At 48.6% G+C, this 17,301-nt stretch overlaps 1 protein-coding gene across 4 annotated transcripts in view; it reads right to left on the reverse strand.

Moving 5' to 3' along the window:
* Lpin (phosphatidate phosphatase LPIN) overlaps window positions 1-17,301 on the reverse strand; it is a 125,153-nt gene that overhangs the window by 11,946 nt on the left and 95,906 nt on the right. For all 4 annotated transcript variants that reach the window (XM_050181499.3, XM_050181498.3, XM_050181501.3 and 1 more), the window contains exons 11-15: window positions 16,735-16,874; window positions 15,586-15,757; window positions 13,142-13,290; window positions 8,690-8,929; window positions 4,560-4,674 (exon numbers count right to left, since the gene is read on the reverse strand). In XM_050181499.3, coding sequence (XP_050037456.2) covers window positions 4,560-4,674; window positions 8,690-8,929; window positions 13,142-13,290; window positions 15,586-15,757; window positions 16,735-16,874 — 816 coding nt within the window. The remainder of the gene's footprint in view (window positions 1-4,559; window positions 4,675-8,689; window positions 8,930-13,141; window positions 13,291-15,585; window positions 15,758-16,734; window positions 16,875-17,301) is intronic.

Consider the following 17,301-nt stretch of genomic DNA (forward strand, 5'->3'; position numbering starts at 1 on the left):
TCTTCCAGAATTCACATCAGTGTTTTTCTGGCACTGGTGTTGCTGCTTCCATTCAGCATAGTTGGGGTCACTTTCTGCTGGCTGTCGGCTGCACCCAAGGCAGAAGTTGGACAGAACTATGCAGTCCAACACAAGCCCTGTATGGAAATCAATTATACAGCCTACGCCGGTATGGGAGCTGTGGCCGCGTGTCAACCATGTGCCATCATACACTACTGTAATGTTCTTTGAAAATGTTGTCTCCATTTCAGTGTACACCTTTTTCACTGCCTCTACAGCATCTGTGAAGATGTTGTGTGCAGCTGCCGCTGCGGCAGGCTTGAAAGTTTTTTTGAGGTGCCCATCATATGTTTTGTGGTGTAACCCACGATGCGAGACATTCATGGTGGCCCAGAAGTCATTAAGAGCAGTTGGTCCTTTCCCAATGCTCTTTATTGCTTGCATAGCTCTGATGTTGACCTCGAAAGCTCTAGAGCCGCTCTTCCTTTGTGAGGACCACTCAGACTGTAGGGTACTACCACAGGAAATGCATGAAAGTACCATCTTCACAGCTAGTCCCAGTTCAGTCTCGCGGTGCACTGCTAGACCGGGCTCCTGACAAGTTGGGCAAAGCGGGGAACCAATCAGCGAGTTCAAAGCAGCAACTTGAACAAGCATAAACTCCTCTTCTGGAGGTGCGGGAATGGCATTTTCCTGTGAGCCAGTCAGCCCGAACTTGCGCTCCGTTGCTGAAACCGCGCAAAGCGATTCGCGAACTCTCGACGCTTGCAGTTCTGCAGTTTCCGCGGACACAAATCGTGTTTCCAGGTGAGCTTGAATAGTGCGACGTTCACTGGGCGAACAGTCAACACTGCGATGAGCGGCAAGGTCGGCCGCCGGCGCATCCGCGGCAGCGAGCGTGCGCCCGCGTTGCAGCTCCGTCGAAGCGCCGGAACTCGTCGATGGCATGGGACTGCCTTCACTGGCGGTTGTTGGCTGCGGAGACATCTCGGCGTTGAACGACACACCGCGGAAGCGCGTCTCCGATGCTCTGCAGTCGGGCGGCGATGACCGCTGCAAGCTCACTCCGTAATCTGTGCTGGACGAACTTGCGACGGGACGCTCGCGTACGGCGAGACTCACTGGCATGTCGATCGTCACCGGTGAAGTAACACTGCGCCCGCGCTTCGACGGCAAAAGATCATGGTTCGTCTCACTATCGCTGGCTGGTGCTCGACTCGGCGCAAGATCCCGCAGCACGTTGGGCGAGAGATCGCACAGCACGTTGGGCGCGTACTCCGCCGATTCTGAACGGACGCTCGGCTCGGCCGAACCACCTGCTGACAATCGCCGCTTCTTCCTTGCTGTGACGGGCTTGCGTTTCCGCTTCCCGTAGGCATGCTTCGTCCGGTACTTCTTTTCGAACGTGCGCGGATCCATTGCACGTGGCCGACGTCCTCGAAACACAAGAGAAGGAAAGTCCAGAAAGGCTTCCCAGCAGCGGACAAAAGCAGACGCTCCTTGCGCTCCTTGCCTCGGCCGCCATTATGGCGCGGCGTCGACCAATGAGGAGGCGCCTTACAACGAGCCGCGGCGCAGAGCCAATCGGGGCGCGGCAGCCATTGGCTGCTCCGTGCTGCCACTCTCCTGTTTTTCTTTTTTTGTGCGCTTGCTGGCTGGCAGGGAAGGAAGGGAAGGGCTGGGACAAAGAGTCAAAGAGTCGGGCTTTCCAACGATACCAAAATGGCGGCGCTCCGTGGCGGGAAAGCCGAGCAGTCGCGCGTTGAACTTCGCGGCTTTTTCGCGATTTCGGGCGGATTTGTGGACGCCGGCACCGACAAATATATTTATTTTAAGTGCTTAGAGTTTGTTTTTCGGTGAAATATTTCAGTACAAGATAGAAATGATGCTGTAGATTCTGAAAAGCGTACTTTTCAAAAATCGATTTTTTTCGCGAAAATCGCGATCTGATCCCCGCTTCCCCCCTTAAATAAACTGGAGACCGCCCTCATCGGATCTGCACTGCAGAAACAGATGAGCATCATGAACTTCTTTGCAAATAAATTTTGTTTTGATTAGCCACCTTTCTTTTTTTTCTTTTTAAGCCATTGTCCATTTACTACGAACTTTGGGGTATAACTAAGATGCCGCGTAACGCTCAGGAGCGGGCTCAACTGTACCATGACGGCTTGATGATGGCAGTATGACAACGAATCCATGATGACAACTGTTGGATGACGCAATGATGACGATGGCATAATATCAGCAAAATAATTCGACATGAAGGACAAGAGCTTAATTACGATAGGATGGCAAAGAAATGACGTCGACGAAGGGACGAAACAGATAATGGTGACGACAGCATGACCCCAATTGGATGACATTTCTGAAGTGATGACGATAGTAACATGACCGCATGACGACAATGGTGTAACGATGACTGCATGACAACAATGGCATGATGACAATGGCATCAAAACAACGCACAACAACAGATGCATGACAACAGTATGAGGACAATGAGTTGACTACGAGAGTATGACGACGATCGCTTGACGACAACTGTGTGACAAAACTTGTATGGTGAGGATGATGCGACGATGACAACCCCAACAGTAGAGTGTACTAGAACATGGAGAGTGTCTGGAACGCCTGCACTTTCAATGCATTGAACGTGAAGCCAAACAAGCGTAATGCCGTTTGGGACACTGCGATCGTTAGCACACACACGGCATGATGCAGAGGTAGAACGTCTGCTTCCCATGCAAAAGATCGGGGCTTGAAACCTTGAAAGAGGTAGTGTTTTTCTCTTTTCTTTAATACTTCATGTGTTGATGTTCTTATTCTTTATACTGCTGCTTAATACTTGCTTCAATTGCTATGCATTGCAACAAAGAGTCAAGCAGAACTTGCAGAAATAATAACAAAATACACGTTCTTTTGAAAGAACGAGACTTTTTGCGGCCCCACTACACGGGCGTCAACAAAACTATTCCAACCAAAGCATGGCCTCCGAGACTTGCACGCACACGACACGAAACGCAGCTGACGGGGGCTCGACAAGCTTCGCTCGCTCCGCTGGCTGTGCTTTCCAAAGCCATCAATGCAAAAAGGAATCGTAAGTAGCCGACGTTAGGTGACCACAAAACGGCACAGGCTTGAATATTGCCAAAGAAGCGATATTGCGCCTGCTTTCATTCTTGCTAATTATTGTAAACACTGTCTCTGTATGTTCAAGTTCTAGTCTCCCTGCTTAGAACGCTTCGTACGCTTCATTCCAGCATCTGCGGCAGCGATTTCAACAGCAACTACATATACGCAGCGTCGCATCGCACACGCATATTCATGGACTGAATGCACCCCAAGAGAGGTCTCCCTCTGCTGATGGTATGCACAAAGCGTGCACTCCGGTAAATATTTTGAAAAGTCAACATACTACGTCAATAAAGAAGGTTGTTGAAGAAATCTTTGCTGTTAATTAATGAAATACACCTACCTCTCCGTGCACATCTCATTCATATGCACTTCGTTTATGCATATTACCATGTCCACAGTTTTGTTCACAATAATCAGCAAGAATGAAAGCAGGCACAATATCGCTTCTTTGGCTGTATTCAAATTTGCGCCGTTCCATGGTGACCAAACGTCGGTTACTGACCGTTCACTTTGGCGTCAATGGTTTTGGAAAGCACAGCCAGCAAAAGTGAAACCTGTCAAGCCAGCGGCGGCGTTTCATGTCTAATGCATGCAAGTCTTGGAGGCCATGCTTTGGTTGGAATAGTTTGGTTGATGCCCATGTGGTGGTGTTCTGTCTCGTTCTGTCAAAAAACCTGTGTTTTGTTATTATTTCTGCAAGTTCTGCTTGACTTTTTGTTGCAATGCATAGCAATAGGTACACGCAGTGGCGAACGGCAGTGGCTGTGCATTTCGACTTTGGCAGCAGCACATCATCGAGATCAGCCGCCACCGAGCTGGCGCTCTGATTAACGCCGCACAGGGGTGGCATTGGAGGAGGAGCGAAGAGAGCAAGGCTCGCGCCGCGTGCTAGAGATGGCGCCAGGAGCGTGCGCAGCTAGAGCAGCGCACTGGCCCTGGCTACAAAGCTGGTTACAGTGAGGCGCGACGGCGACACGAAACGAGCGCCAAAGAGATGTGCTCTAAAAAGGTGTCACTTATAACGCATGCTTCAGCACAACGACCATCTCTGCAAGTGTGCTGATAAACTTCGCTGAAGATGCTAGCAGCATTGCGAGCAGGAGCGTTGAAGAGTGAAGTAGGACTTGATCAATGGTATTGAATTTTGAAGGAACGTATGCGCAGGGTGTAGCCAGTGTTCATTCACGATGTCATCAGTGGTTTTAGCAGGTACTCTAATGCCCGACTCATGTAAGAGATACGCCCTGCCGAGATTCCAGAGATAAAAATAAAAATTGCAGGTTTTACACAAGCAAGTATGTTTCTATACACCTGCACTTTGGCCTCTGTTCCACAGTGCCACTTGTTCACTACATAAGGTTAACTCCTATAGTTACCAGCTGAGCTGCTTGGTGTGAAGCCCTTCGCTTCTAGTGCATACTCACATTAATCTTATTGCCAAATCCAGCGTAGAATGGGTTTCCGGTAACGTTGAACAACGTCTGGATATCCCGGAGACAGCTGATCTTGAACTCCTCCGGCTTTTTCTCAATCACCTCCCTGAAAACAAACACAGATTGAACTTAAATAAAAGGCAGCCGTAGGGGCCAAACCGATGCAGCTACAGACTCGACGATACATGGTCTTTACAGAGCGACTATTTAAGGGGGGAAGCGGGGATCAGATCGCGATTTTCGCGAAAAAAATCGATTTTTGAAAAGTACGCTTTTCAGAATCTACAGCATCATTTCTATCTTGTACTGAAATATTTCACCGAAAAACAAACTCTAAGCACTTAAAATAAATATATTTGTCGGTGCCGGCGTCCACAAATCCGCCCGAAATCGCGAAAAAGCCGCGAAGTTCAACGCGCGACTGCTCGGCTTTCCCGCCACGGAGCGCCGCCATTTTGGTATCGTTGGAAAGCCCGACTCTTTGACTCTTTGTCCCAGCCCTTCCCTTCCTTCCCTGCCAGCCAGCAAGCGCACAAAAAAAGAAAAACAGGAGAGTGGCAGCACGGAGCAGCCAATGGCTGCCGCGCCCCGATTGGCTCTGCGCCGCGGCTCGTTGTAAGGTGCCTCCTCATTGGTCGACGCCGCGCCATAATGGCGGCCGAGGCAAGGAGCGCAAGGAGCGTCTGCTTTTGTCCGCTGCTGGGAAGCCTTTCTGGACTTTCCTTCTCTTGTGTTTCGAGGACGTCGGCCACGTGCAATGGATCCGCGCACGTTCGAAAATAAGTACCGGACGAAGCATGCCTACGGGAAGCGGAAACGCAAGCCCGTCACAGCAAGGAAGAAGCGGCGATTGTCAGCAGGTGGTTCGGCCGAGCCGAGCGTCCGTTCAGAATCGGCGGAGTACGCGCCCAACGTGCTGTGCGATCTCTCGCCCAACGTGCTGCGGGATCTTGCGCCGAGTCGAGCACCAGCCAGCGATAGTGAGACGAACCATGATCTTTTGCCGTCGAAGCGCGGGCGCAGTGTTACTTCACCGGTGACGATCGACATGCCAGTGAGTCTCGCCGTACGCGAGCGTCCCGTCGCAAGTTCGTCCAGCACAGATTACGGAGTGAGCTTGCAGCGGTCATAGCCGCCCGACTGCAGAGCATCGGAGACGCGCTTCCGCGGTGTGTCGTTCAACGCCGAGATGTCTCCGCAGCCAACAACCGCCAGTAAAGGCAGTCCCATGCCATCGACAAGTTCCGGCGCTTCGACGGAGCTGCAACGCGGGCGCACGCTCGCTGCCGCGGATGCGCCGGCGGCCGACCTTGCCGCTCATCGCAATGTTGACTGTTCGCCCAGTGAACGTCGCACTATTCAAGCTCACCTGGAAACACGATTTGTGTCCGCGGAAACTGCAGAACTGCAAGCGTCGAGAGTTCGCGAATCGCTTCGCGCGGTTTCAGCAACGGAGCGCAAGTTCGGGCTGACTGGCTCACAGGAAAATGCCATTCCCGCACCTCCAGAAGAGGAGTTTATGCTTGTTCAAGTTGCTGCTTTGAACTCGCTGATTGGTTCCCCGCTTTGCCCAACTTGTCAGCAGCCCGGCCTAGCAGTGCACCGCGAGACTGAACTGGGACTAGCTGTGAAGATGGTACTTTCATGCATTTCCTGTGGTAGTACCCTACAGTCTGAGTGGTCCTCACAAAGGAAGAGCGGCTCTAGAGCTTTCGAGGTCAACATCAGAGCTATGCAAGCAATAAAGAGCATTGGGAAAGGACCAACTGCTCTTAATGACTTCTGGGCCACCATGAATGTCTCGCATCGTGGGTTACACCACAAAACATATGATGGGCACCTCAAAAAGACTTTCAAGCCTGCCGCAGCGGCAGCTGCACACAACATCTTCACAGATGCTGTAGAGGCAGTGAAAAAGGTGTACACTGAAATGGAGACAACATTTTCAAAGAACATTACAGTAGTGTATGATGGCACATGGTTGACACGCGGCCACAGCTCCCATACCGGCGTAGGCTGTATAATTGATTTCCATACAGGGCTTGTGTTGGACTGCATAGTTCTGTCCAACTTCTGCCTTGGGTGCAGCCGACAGCCAGCAGAAAGTGACCCCAACTATGCTGAATGGAAGCAGCAACACCAGTGCCAGAAAAACACTGATGTGAATTCTGGAAGAATGGAGGTTGAGGCTGCACTACAGCTCTTCAGGCGCTCCTTGAGCAGAAATGATCTACGTTACACAAACATAGTTTGTGACGGGGACAGCCGCATGTTTCGCACTCTATGTGATGAAGAAGTTTATGGTTTTGTGCAGCTATCTAAAGAGGACTGCATAAATCATGTTAAAAAACGAATGGGGGCTGCACTTCGCTCTTTGGTGGCCAAGGCAAAGAAAGGAGAGCCACTAGGTGGAAAGGGGGGCCTGACACAGCAGCTCATCAAAAAACTGACAAACTACTATGGCCTTGCTCTGCGGAACCACTCGGAAGTCGAGGAAATGCAAAGGGCAGTAATGGCAACGTACTCCCACATCACATCAACAGATGATGAGCCCCATCATGAGCTGTGTCCCCCTGGCCCCCTTAGCTGGTGCAACCACCGGTCAGCTGAGGCAGAAGGGCAGCCAGCACCAGCTCACAAGTACAAGCTTTCAGCTAAAGTTGCTGAAGCACTCCTGCCTGTGTACCAGCGCCTCTCAGACCCTCAGTTGCTGGCCCGGTGCAGAGGAGGCAAAACTCAAAACGCGGCTGAGAGTCTCCATTCAGTGATATGGTCACTAGTATCAAAAGACCAGCATGCCTCACTGTTTGCTGTGGAAACAGCAGTGCACGAGGCAATTTCAAAGTACAACTCGGGCAGTCTGAAAGCTTATTCAGACCTGTGCACAACATTGGGCCTGCGCCCTGGTGCCCTCTCTCTTCAGCGGGCTGTCGAGAAAGACTCCCAGCGAATGAAGAAGGCACACAAAGTCCATCTCCTGAAAGGACAGAGGGCTAAGAAGTCACCTGCTGCCAAGGACACCAAATTCTACAATGCAGGAGCATTCTAGACAGTGTGTGCCAGTATGGAACTTTGAGGCTTGTTTTCTCAAAAGTTTGTTTTGAGCTTATCACCTCGCTCGTGGAAAGCATAGCACGGCAATGGGAGCACGGATTTTAATCCTGTTTGTTTTGCTGCAATTGGTGAAGTGTGCCTTATGTCAAGACAGTCTCAGATTTACCATTTAGGCTCACCATTTTTTTATTACACAATAATTGGAGCATGATACATTCTAAACATAAAGAGAAGGTGCATACTATATCGTTTAGAAGAAGAGCAGAGAAATTTAAAAAGAAATTAAGAGAATCTTGACTTAGACTATACTTCTTAGTAACTATTAAAAACATTTACAGACCCATAACCCATTTTGCTGTCACGCTAGGCTTTCCACGAGCAAGCAACATGTGAGCAATATATAAATAATGATAAAATAAAAACTACTGAAGATATGATTGTGAAACTTTGCAGCTGTCTGTTTGATGCTATTTCGAACCTGTATGCCAAATTTCATCACTCTAAGATAAAAAATGAAAAAGTTAGTTCCGATCACCTCATCCCCCCTTAACCTCGTGACCAGCGTTTTTTTATTTTTCTCAACGGCTCCTCACCCATTGCCAAGGTATTTTTGCATGCTGGTTAAGCGAATATTTATTAGTTTTATTGGCTTATTTATAATACTGCTACTTTAATTCATAAAAGCTGGTTCCCTATCATAGCTTGCAACCGAGTCAGAATTTGTCAACAACTGATAAATTCTTTTATCTGTCAAGAGAGTGGATGGAGCTGCCATGCTGACCTGTCCTGGCTGCCCTGCCGAGATGAAGCGACAGAGCGCCATGACATACGCTCCAGCTATTGTCAGAAATTGAATATACGAGCTGCATGCGGCTTAACCAGACCAATCTGTGAATGGCACAATGAATTCACAATGTTCTTCGCGCAATCTGTTTTGGTTAGGGGCTGGGAGTGTGCTTAAAATGCAAAGCGAGCGTGCTCGGAAGTAGCAAAGAGTGCGTGGGTCGTTTCTCAGGATATGTTGAGAGCGGCAGTGCAAAGGTTCGAGAGACGGAGGCCGCGCTTACTTGTGGAAGGCGTTGATGAGCGAGGTGGGCGACAGCAGCAGGGGTCCGTCGGGCAGCCAGAGGTCCCCCTGGCGGACGCTGCGCAGGTACTCGCGTGTCAGGTGCGCCTGGCCAATGGCGCGCGCCGACAGGTACAGGAACTGGTAACCGTTGGCATGGATCTTGGTGAACAGCTTGGCCACCCCAGACTGGGCCCAGTCTCGGCCCAGGATGGGCATGATGTGCCCCAGCACGTCGGACCTGCAGTGGTGCGAGGGTGCTGCTTTGTTGCATTCCTACATCTACACCAGTGTGGGCAGACGTTGCAGGTTTAACAGAGGTGCTCTTAAACCTCACTGTGAGGTGCACTCCCAGTGGATGTGGTGCACCACTGGAACCCCGAGGTACACTCCCAGTGGCAGTGCATTTGAAGTAGCGGACGCCAATTTCTAAGGCCATGTTTTTGTGTACTGAAATTGGCAGAAGTATTTTTTACGAGCTCTAATCATGTCATGGCAACCATGTTTTGGGCATTACCTATTTCAGCTAGATGTGACAGATGACATCATGCAATCTGTGGGGATGCTACCGTAAAAACCGGAATATAGGTCGAACTTTTTTTCAAAAACCCATCGCGAAAAGTCGACCCTCGACTTATATACCGGACATTGGCGGAAAAACTACGGAAGTCTTGCAACAATGGGCGGATAAAGTAAACAGCCGCCTTCGCCATCGCCATCAGCAGCATGGCGGCGTGGCGACGCTGTGGCACCTGTGACACCGGCATTTTGCGTTTCCATTGTCGCAAAGTTATATTAATTAAAGGCTGCACTTTCATTTTGTTTCAAAATGAGCGGAAGCCGACGTCAATTCACCGTCGCCTTCAAGAAAAAGGCGATTGAGTACGCGGAAGCCCACGGCAACCTGGCGGCACAGCGCGAACTTGAAGTATCCGAAAAGAGCATTCGGTAGTGGCGGAGGCAAAAGCAACGTATTACAACTTGCAGCAACCAAAAGAAAACGTCATTTCGTGCCGGATCGCAGTGGACTGCAGAACTGGAAGGCAAGGTTGCGGAGTCCGTCCGCGAGCTGCGTGTAAGATCGCTGCCTGTGACTGCCGAATGCATCCGTTTGAAAGCGGTAGAGATCGCACGCGCCTACGGACTGGGCAGCGAGAAGCACTCGTCATCCGACTCTGATCAAAGGCGTTGCTCTGATTCGGAGTAGCGCTTGCGCACTTCGTGCCCTTCTGTGTACTGTACACCCGACGAACTTTTAACAGTATCGCGCGACCATCGACCCGCGTGTTTGTCAGCACCTTATCATCACGGCACGGAGCGGCGAAATAGCGAAAGTAAGGGCATGTGTACACATGCGCGTATCTCGTTTGTTTCGCTGCTCAGCGCCATTAATAAGGTGTTCACAAGCACGCGTGTCGATGATCGCGCGAAACCGCTAAAAACTTGGCCGGGTGCACATGCGAGCAGCATTTAAATAAATACTGTCACCATTGTGCAACCCCCCGAGTCGCATTTGTTTCAAGGTGAGGGTGTCATGTCTTTCGGTACTTTTGCCATTGAAAAGGATATTTTTTTTTTTTCATTTTGAGGATTCGTTAGTTGGGGGATCGACCTATATTCCGGTCCGACCTATAGTCCGGTTTTTACGGTAGACTCCCTCGCGTTTCCAGTCGCTCCGCCTTTTTCGACAAAACATATTGTGCCTCCTAATCTTTGGCTTTCCCGCATGATACAACCACAACACCAAGAGTTGGTGTCATAGTTATGCATTGGCTAGTTGGTGACACATATTCACGCAACTACAGCACAGAAACCAATAATGGACCTATAAATGGGGACAGACACAAGCGCTGACTTCCAACTAAAGGTTTATCCTCAGTTTCACACGTAAATGCATAGAAATTCATGAACACATGACAACTGATTGCAAGACGTATGCGACAAGTGGGGAGTGTTTTCACCCCGTCATTCACCCTTCATCGGATTCTGTGCTTTAGTCGGTTGATTGTATGTAGCTACGGGACAGTGCAAGTACTTCACAGACGGTTTCGTCTGACAGCGTGAGGTACTTTTTCGTACCTTTTCGTGAGGTACATTTTCATACTTTTTTAACTTGGGAACATCAGCATTCACGGGCGCTATGTAGGACTATACTACGGGCTATCCTGCAGAAGATTCACATTTGGCTTTAGAGTGCGGCACCGGCATGAGGAAACAAAATCCCTTAGATGTGCTTTCACTTGCAAGACCTCACTTGGAAATGACTTCGGCCTCAGAATCTGGCACGGGTGAACGTTCACTCGGTATTTCTCTTTTCCAAACAGCCTTTTCAACCACAGAAATCGTAAAATGAGGAACTGTCATGGAATTACAAACCGACACGGTAATGGGCTGGCCAATATTGTTTGTACTTGACTGTTTCAAGCCGTGGTTTGAAAAAAGCGGACGTACAAATCATAGACAAAAGAGGAAAGAAAGGAAGTACAGCAGAAACATCGACTACCAATCTGCTCAGTTTCCTGTCATTCTAAACTGCTACGAGAGGTCGCAGAAACATTTAGGCAATACAGTCAAACCTCGATATATCGAACACTGATATATCGAATTATTGCGTATATCGAACACTTTCTATATCACATGGAAAATCGCATGCATTTTTAATTTTTTATTTCGAACGGGGCCGGATGTAAAATGGATATATCGAACTCCGCCGCACCAGACCAAGTGCGCTCTGTTGACAGGAGGCAAGCTTTCCCGCAACACTCTCGAAGATAGCGGCGGCGCGATGGGCGTTCCGGACTAGGGTGCCTCGATGTCCTCCTCGCCCGGAGCGGCGGGCGAGGAGGACATCGAGGCACCCTATTCCGGACGGCTGTTAGGATGGATAGTTGGGCGTGCTGGTTAAGCATGATTTCTGAAGTGAAGGCGCTAAAAAGACGGAGGACAAAGAAGAAACACACACACACAGGGCGCCCTGTGTGTGTGTGTTTCTTCTTTGTCCTCCGTCTTTTTAGCGCCTTCACTTCAGAAACCGGACGGCTGCGTACGACAGCTGCCCACATCGGTTGCGCCGAGGGCGCCATTTGAACGTAGCGGCGTACACACGCGGCGGCTTGGAGCCAGCACGGCCGCCTCGATCACGCGCGCACGGCGGGGCAAGCCGCCTCGATTACGCGCGCACGGCGGGGGCAAGCCCCGCCGTGCGCGCGTGATCGAGGCGGCCGTGGAGCCAGTTGGAGCGCTTTGTCGGTGCTGAGCCACACAGCATGTGCATTGAGGACTTCGTTGGCGGTGACGACAGCACCGGAACAGTGGCGGAGTTTGCTCGAGCCGCCCATCGCCGCAAGCCGCACCGCACGCGTACGGTCGCGCGAAATATTGCACGTATCAAACACTTGTGCACAAATTTCGGTTTACGATGTGTAAGGTATACACTGTGCACACAGTGTAAACGGTAATTTGTGCACAAGTGCTGGATACGTGCAATTTTTCGCGCGACCGCAAGCGTGCGGTGCGGCTTGCGGCGATGGGCGGCTCGAGCGTAAATCGGCCCTAACAGACGTGAGATCGCGGCAGAAGTGACTGCTGAGCGGCCAAACGAGGACGCTGCCGAGGCTGATCCAGCAAGAGCTGATGTTGCCCCGCTCCCGACTGCTACTGAGGCTGTAGCTGCTTTGGCCGTTGTACGCCGCTACTGCGGCGCAATAGAAGGCACTGGACCGTCTCTTCTGGACCGTTTGGACTATGTTGAGGACGCCGTGGTCAAGCACGCGGTTGCCAATATGAAGTAGGCTACGCTGCTTCAGTACTTTCAACGAACAAAATAAATACTTTGTTTGAAGCTTCATGTGAGTATCTATTGCGCCACGATTGGTTCATTGATTGATTTGTGCTAGTTTTTGACACGTTTTCTACGTGATTTTATATATCGAATTCTGGCTATATCGAACTATTTTGCGATCACCGCGCTGTTCGATACATCGAGGTTCGACTGTATAAGTAAGCCACCCAAAACAATCACAGAGGCTGCATAAGGTAAAGCGCTGACAACCTAAGAATGCTGTGGCGAGTAAACCGCTGTCCCGTTCAAAGAGAATGTGTACAAATGTGCCAGCCAATAATGTTCACTTGTTTTTGAGACTTAATGGCATAGGCAAATCTTTAAATAACGGTTTTTTGGTAACCATGTTTTGGAGTACAGAAGCACAGAAAAGCAGGCGTAGTGCATTTTGTGAGAGCTCATACTGAAATTTTAATAGTCACTGACTGAAGTTAGCTTTGTGGTCCAACCTACGAATAGGGTGGGTATATGGACACGGTGAGTGCTGAAAGAACCTATTACAGCAGCTACTGCTGTAAAAGGGCAGTAGTTACCTATAATAACATAGCGCTGCAATAAAGAAAGAGAGAGAGAGAGAACGGGTCAATTCTAGATGACAGCAGCCCCTCTCACTTTGTGATAGTGCCATCAATGTCCGAGATGACGATCTTGTCGTCATGCCGCCACAGGTAGATGTGGCACATACAGCGTGTTGTGCCCTGGTATGCCGTGGTGACGCTGAACACAGCCTCATTGCGCCCACTCTTCAGGTTCAGGCTGGCCTGGGAACAAAAGGGGGTAACCACTGTCACGAACACTGTAACCGAGTCACGAGACTGCATGACAACAAAGACACAGTGGCATCCATTGCCAGCAACCCTGACCACGTTTCATTCAAAACAGTTGGCAACAATTTTTCAGAAATGGAGAGTGCTGCAAAAATGTCAGAATATTCAGGCAGTCAAAAAAAAAAAAAAAAGCTTCCATGATAAAATGCACTTCACTGTTTCTTACAATGCCAACACAACAAAATTTTTTCACAGACGATTGCTCAGCGTTTTGCTTTACTCAAATATGCTATCTACTTGAAATTTTGTGATGGTTGAGGCTCCAAGTGTATTTTACGTTCTCCCATCGCGCGTCGTCGTGTAGTGAAAATACTGTAAATACAACTCTGGCACATATTCTTTGATTATCATTTATGGCGATAATATCCCTTTTGGATGATGTAGTGCTCAAGCAACAAATGAACGCACACTGAAGCCAATATGACCGAAAGTGACTGTCTGAGAACACGTCTTCTTGATTCCGCAACGCTATATATATATGTGCTGCACAAAATCCATAAAAAAATGAAGCTTATTAATTTTATGCCCACATGCAAGCATATGCGATTTCATTCTGTAAGCGCACACATGAATTAAACAGCTATTCACTGTAGTTGACGGCTGACCGCTCTTGGGTCCAAAATTCACTTGATGCACATGTCCATCAGTCCAGCCTGTACGTGCAGCCTCACACGCTATCTCTGGTGTAGTCGTGGGTAGGAACATATTGGGGACAAGCAGCAATGGCTTGCTGCCCATCATCCCCTTTGGCTAGTCCTAACCAGCTCTACTTTGGGAGATGGCGATCTAAGTTGTAGTGTGGTTTTGAGTTGACAAAGCTCTCTTCACAGTGGCTACGTAAGATACCTCGGTGCCCGGAGTTGCCAAGGAACTCCCTTGATAATGAAATTAAGGGGACAGACAACAGCCTGAATGACGGCAACCTTTATCGCAGCTGCCATTTTTGTGACCTCGCATATGCGGATCAGTTCGAAAATCCAGGAGACGCACCGCGTGGCACCCAAAATTTTCTGCTGCCATTATACATTGGCTCTACAGAGTTTATAATAATAATAATAATAATAATAATAATAATAATAATAATAATAATAATAATAATATTTATTGTTGCCATCTTACAATAATCGTAGATCAGAAGGCAGGCCCGTCAAAGCCAAGGAAGTGGCTTGCGTGACTTGGCCCGGCATGTCGGCAAACAAAGTCAAAATGGCAACATGTACAGAAATTAAAAGCTTGTGAAGTTTATCACACAATAATGAAACAGAAACTCAGCTGAAATCAGTGACAAAAGAAATACAAGGAAAAAGAGGAATGTAGATTTATACATATCTTATAGTGCCTTCAACATTTTTTTCAATGTTCGTTTCGAAGTCGCAGTAAATATATGATCAGGTAGGTCATTGAATATTCTTGGGACATAAGCATACCTGCTAGCTTTACCAAATCTTGTGTTGCAGTGCGGTACTAAATAACGCAATGTTTTCCGCAGTGCACGGGGAGCAATATATTCCTGTTTGAAATCAGGGTTCCAAAAATGTTTTACCACAACCGCTTGAGTGAACAAAGTTTTAAATGACGGAAGACCCAGATGTATAAACAAGTTCACATTGTCGGCCGAGGAAGAGTTATAAGCAATGGACTTCAACATATTTTTTAGAATTCTGTCAATTCGACAGAGCCATCGAGATGAGCAAAACCCGAACAATGTAATGCCATAACGTAACACACTGTATGCTAAGGCGTGCATGATAGTGATTTTTACAGACATCGGAACAATGGATTTAATGTTAAAAAGCAGCGAGGAAACACTTCTGAGCCTGCTGTAGTAATAGTAATAATAATAATTATAATTATAATTATTATTATTATTATTATTAAGTGTGTGGGTCTATGGGCCAAAACCACAATCTGTGTATGAAGCACACACCATAGTAGGCGACTCGGTATTAATTTTGATCACCCGGGGTCCTTTAACTGCATCTACGGACACGGGCGTTGTTGCCTTTCGCCCCCACTGAAATGGGGGTGCTGCAGCCTGGACTGAACCCATGACCTCGAGCTCCACAGTGCAACGCTGCTCTGTAGAGTTAGTGGTAGTGCCACTGAGAAGTCAGAATTATTGAGCAGGTTTCGAAAAATCGGGCAACCAAGTTATCGATCAGTGACTGTACGCCAAGATGTCCGATATGCGAAGGCACACAGCAGCAGCGAACGACATGAGAGGCTCACAATTTCGTCGGACGAGAGGCGAAGGGACTTCTTGAACTTGTCGCAGAAGTAGGGCCGCTTCTCCCTGGGTACCTTGCGGTGCTCAGAACTCGCCCTGCCGTGTGTGTCAGAGGTCTCCGCTTCGCTCGACGTCGACGCGTACTGCTCGTCCTTGCACTCGTGTGACACTTCACTGCAATGCAGAGAGACCAAGCGGTGGCTTTCTGTCAGTTGAAGAAGAAAATCTCATAGCACAGAACTTTCCCACTTGGCAGTGGTGCAGGATTGAATGAAACGCACCCCCATTTCCCAGCAGGGCAACGTAAGTACGAGTTTCTTTAACATAAAATGTGCAGTTGGCCACAAAAGCTTATGGAACGCGAATTTTTCATTTCATTTCATTTGCTTTTGGGGACATTCGGGCATTACAGAAAGGAGTGGGTAAGCAATCCCAAATACAAACTCAGACGATGGATTTTTCCAGCAGAATGTTCTGACACGTAGACAGAGACAACTGAAAGAACAAACTACAGACTATCGAATCCATTCGGAATGGTACACTACAATTTAGTCTTAAAAACCACTCACACCACCGCCTCCTCACTAAAACCATTCTACATTTGCCTCTCGTCACCGATTTTCTCACCTGTCTTTATCCTGGATTTTCACATTCCATATCAAGTGACTGTAAGCTGACTCAACAAGACCATTGTATACATTGCACAAGCTATCCCTAAAACCATGATCTTGCCAGGTGCCCGCACCACCATGTTCCTGCAGTCATTTCTTTCCCTCTAAATCAGCCATGACCATAACGGCCGTCCAAGACAAAGTGCACTGTTGGGCAATCCAGTGCACCTGACTGCCATCGAGTGCTCAGACCCATCGCTGTAGTACTGCCATTGTAGTGACCATATGTCACTTTGCAGTACCTCGCCATCGAGGTCACTGACCCTGGCTCCGGAAATCCAGTTTAATACGACCTCCTCCCCCCGCAGCGAGGCACAGCAAAGTGACGGAGGCACGGCAAAGTGACAGACGGCGACTACACCATCATCAGTTTTAGCCTTCACACACCCACTTCTGATATAATGTCTCTCAATGGAACGATTGAGGCATGCATAATAAATAAACAAACAAACTGCGTACTAGAGATGCGCAGGTTCTTACATTTTGTCGAGTGGTATGGAGTGAGGGGGATCGATGAGAATCACTTCGTCTCTGCAAGGAGTAACGACCGGCTCTGGTGCCTTCACAACAACGTCCGGGCCTTCGCTGCCGTCGCTGACACCCAAGTTCTCGTCGCTATGCTGCAAGGGACAATGGATGATCGCGTCGGCACCACGACACCATGAAAGAGCGGCACCTTTGTTAAGTGTGCTCAAACTCATGTCGAAAGAGAAAGAGGGTAATAAGAAATAAATTCATCCGCATCAGCTTAATTAAGTCGACTGAACATTACACCACACCCCAACATTCAATGCACTGCAATTGAACATTTCATACTAGTACCAGGTTACGCAATTATAACTAATCAATCTCCTTTCTTATACTGTTGAACTAAGATACAATGAACATGAATATAGTGAATTATTTGACATAACAAGGAAAATAAAATGTCTGGTTGACTATGCCTTATGTAACCGAGTATGCTACTGTTTTAATGAAACTGAAAATGCAGAACTCGGTACAGTATCGGTTATAGGAAATCAGATATTTGTTCACTTGGGAGCCCAA

Source organism: Dermacentor andersoni, chromosome 7, assembly GCF_023375885.2.
Source record: "Dermacentor andersoni chromosome 7, qqDerAnde1_hic_scaffold, whole genome shotgun sequence".
Taxonomy (NCBI): domain Eukaryota; kingdom Metazoa; phylum Arthropoda; class Arachnida; order Ixodida; family Ixodidae; genus Dermacentor; species Dermacentor andersoni.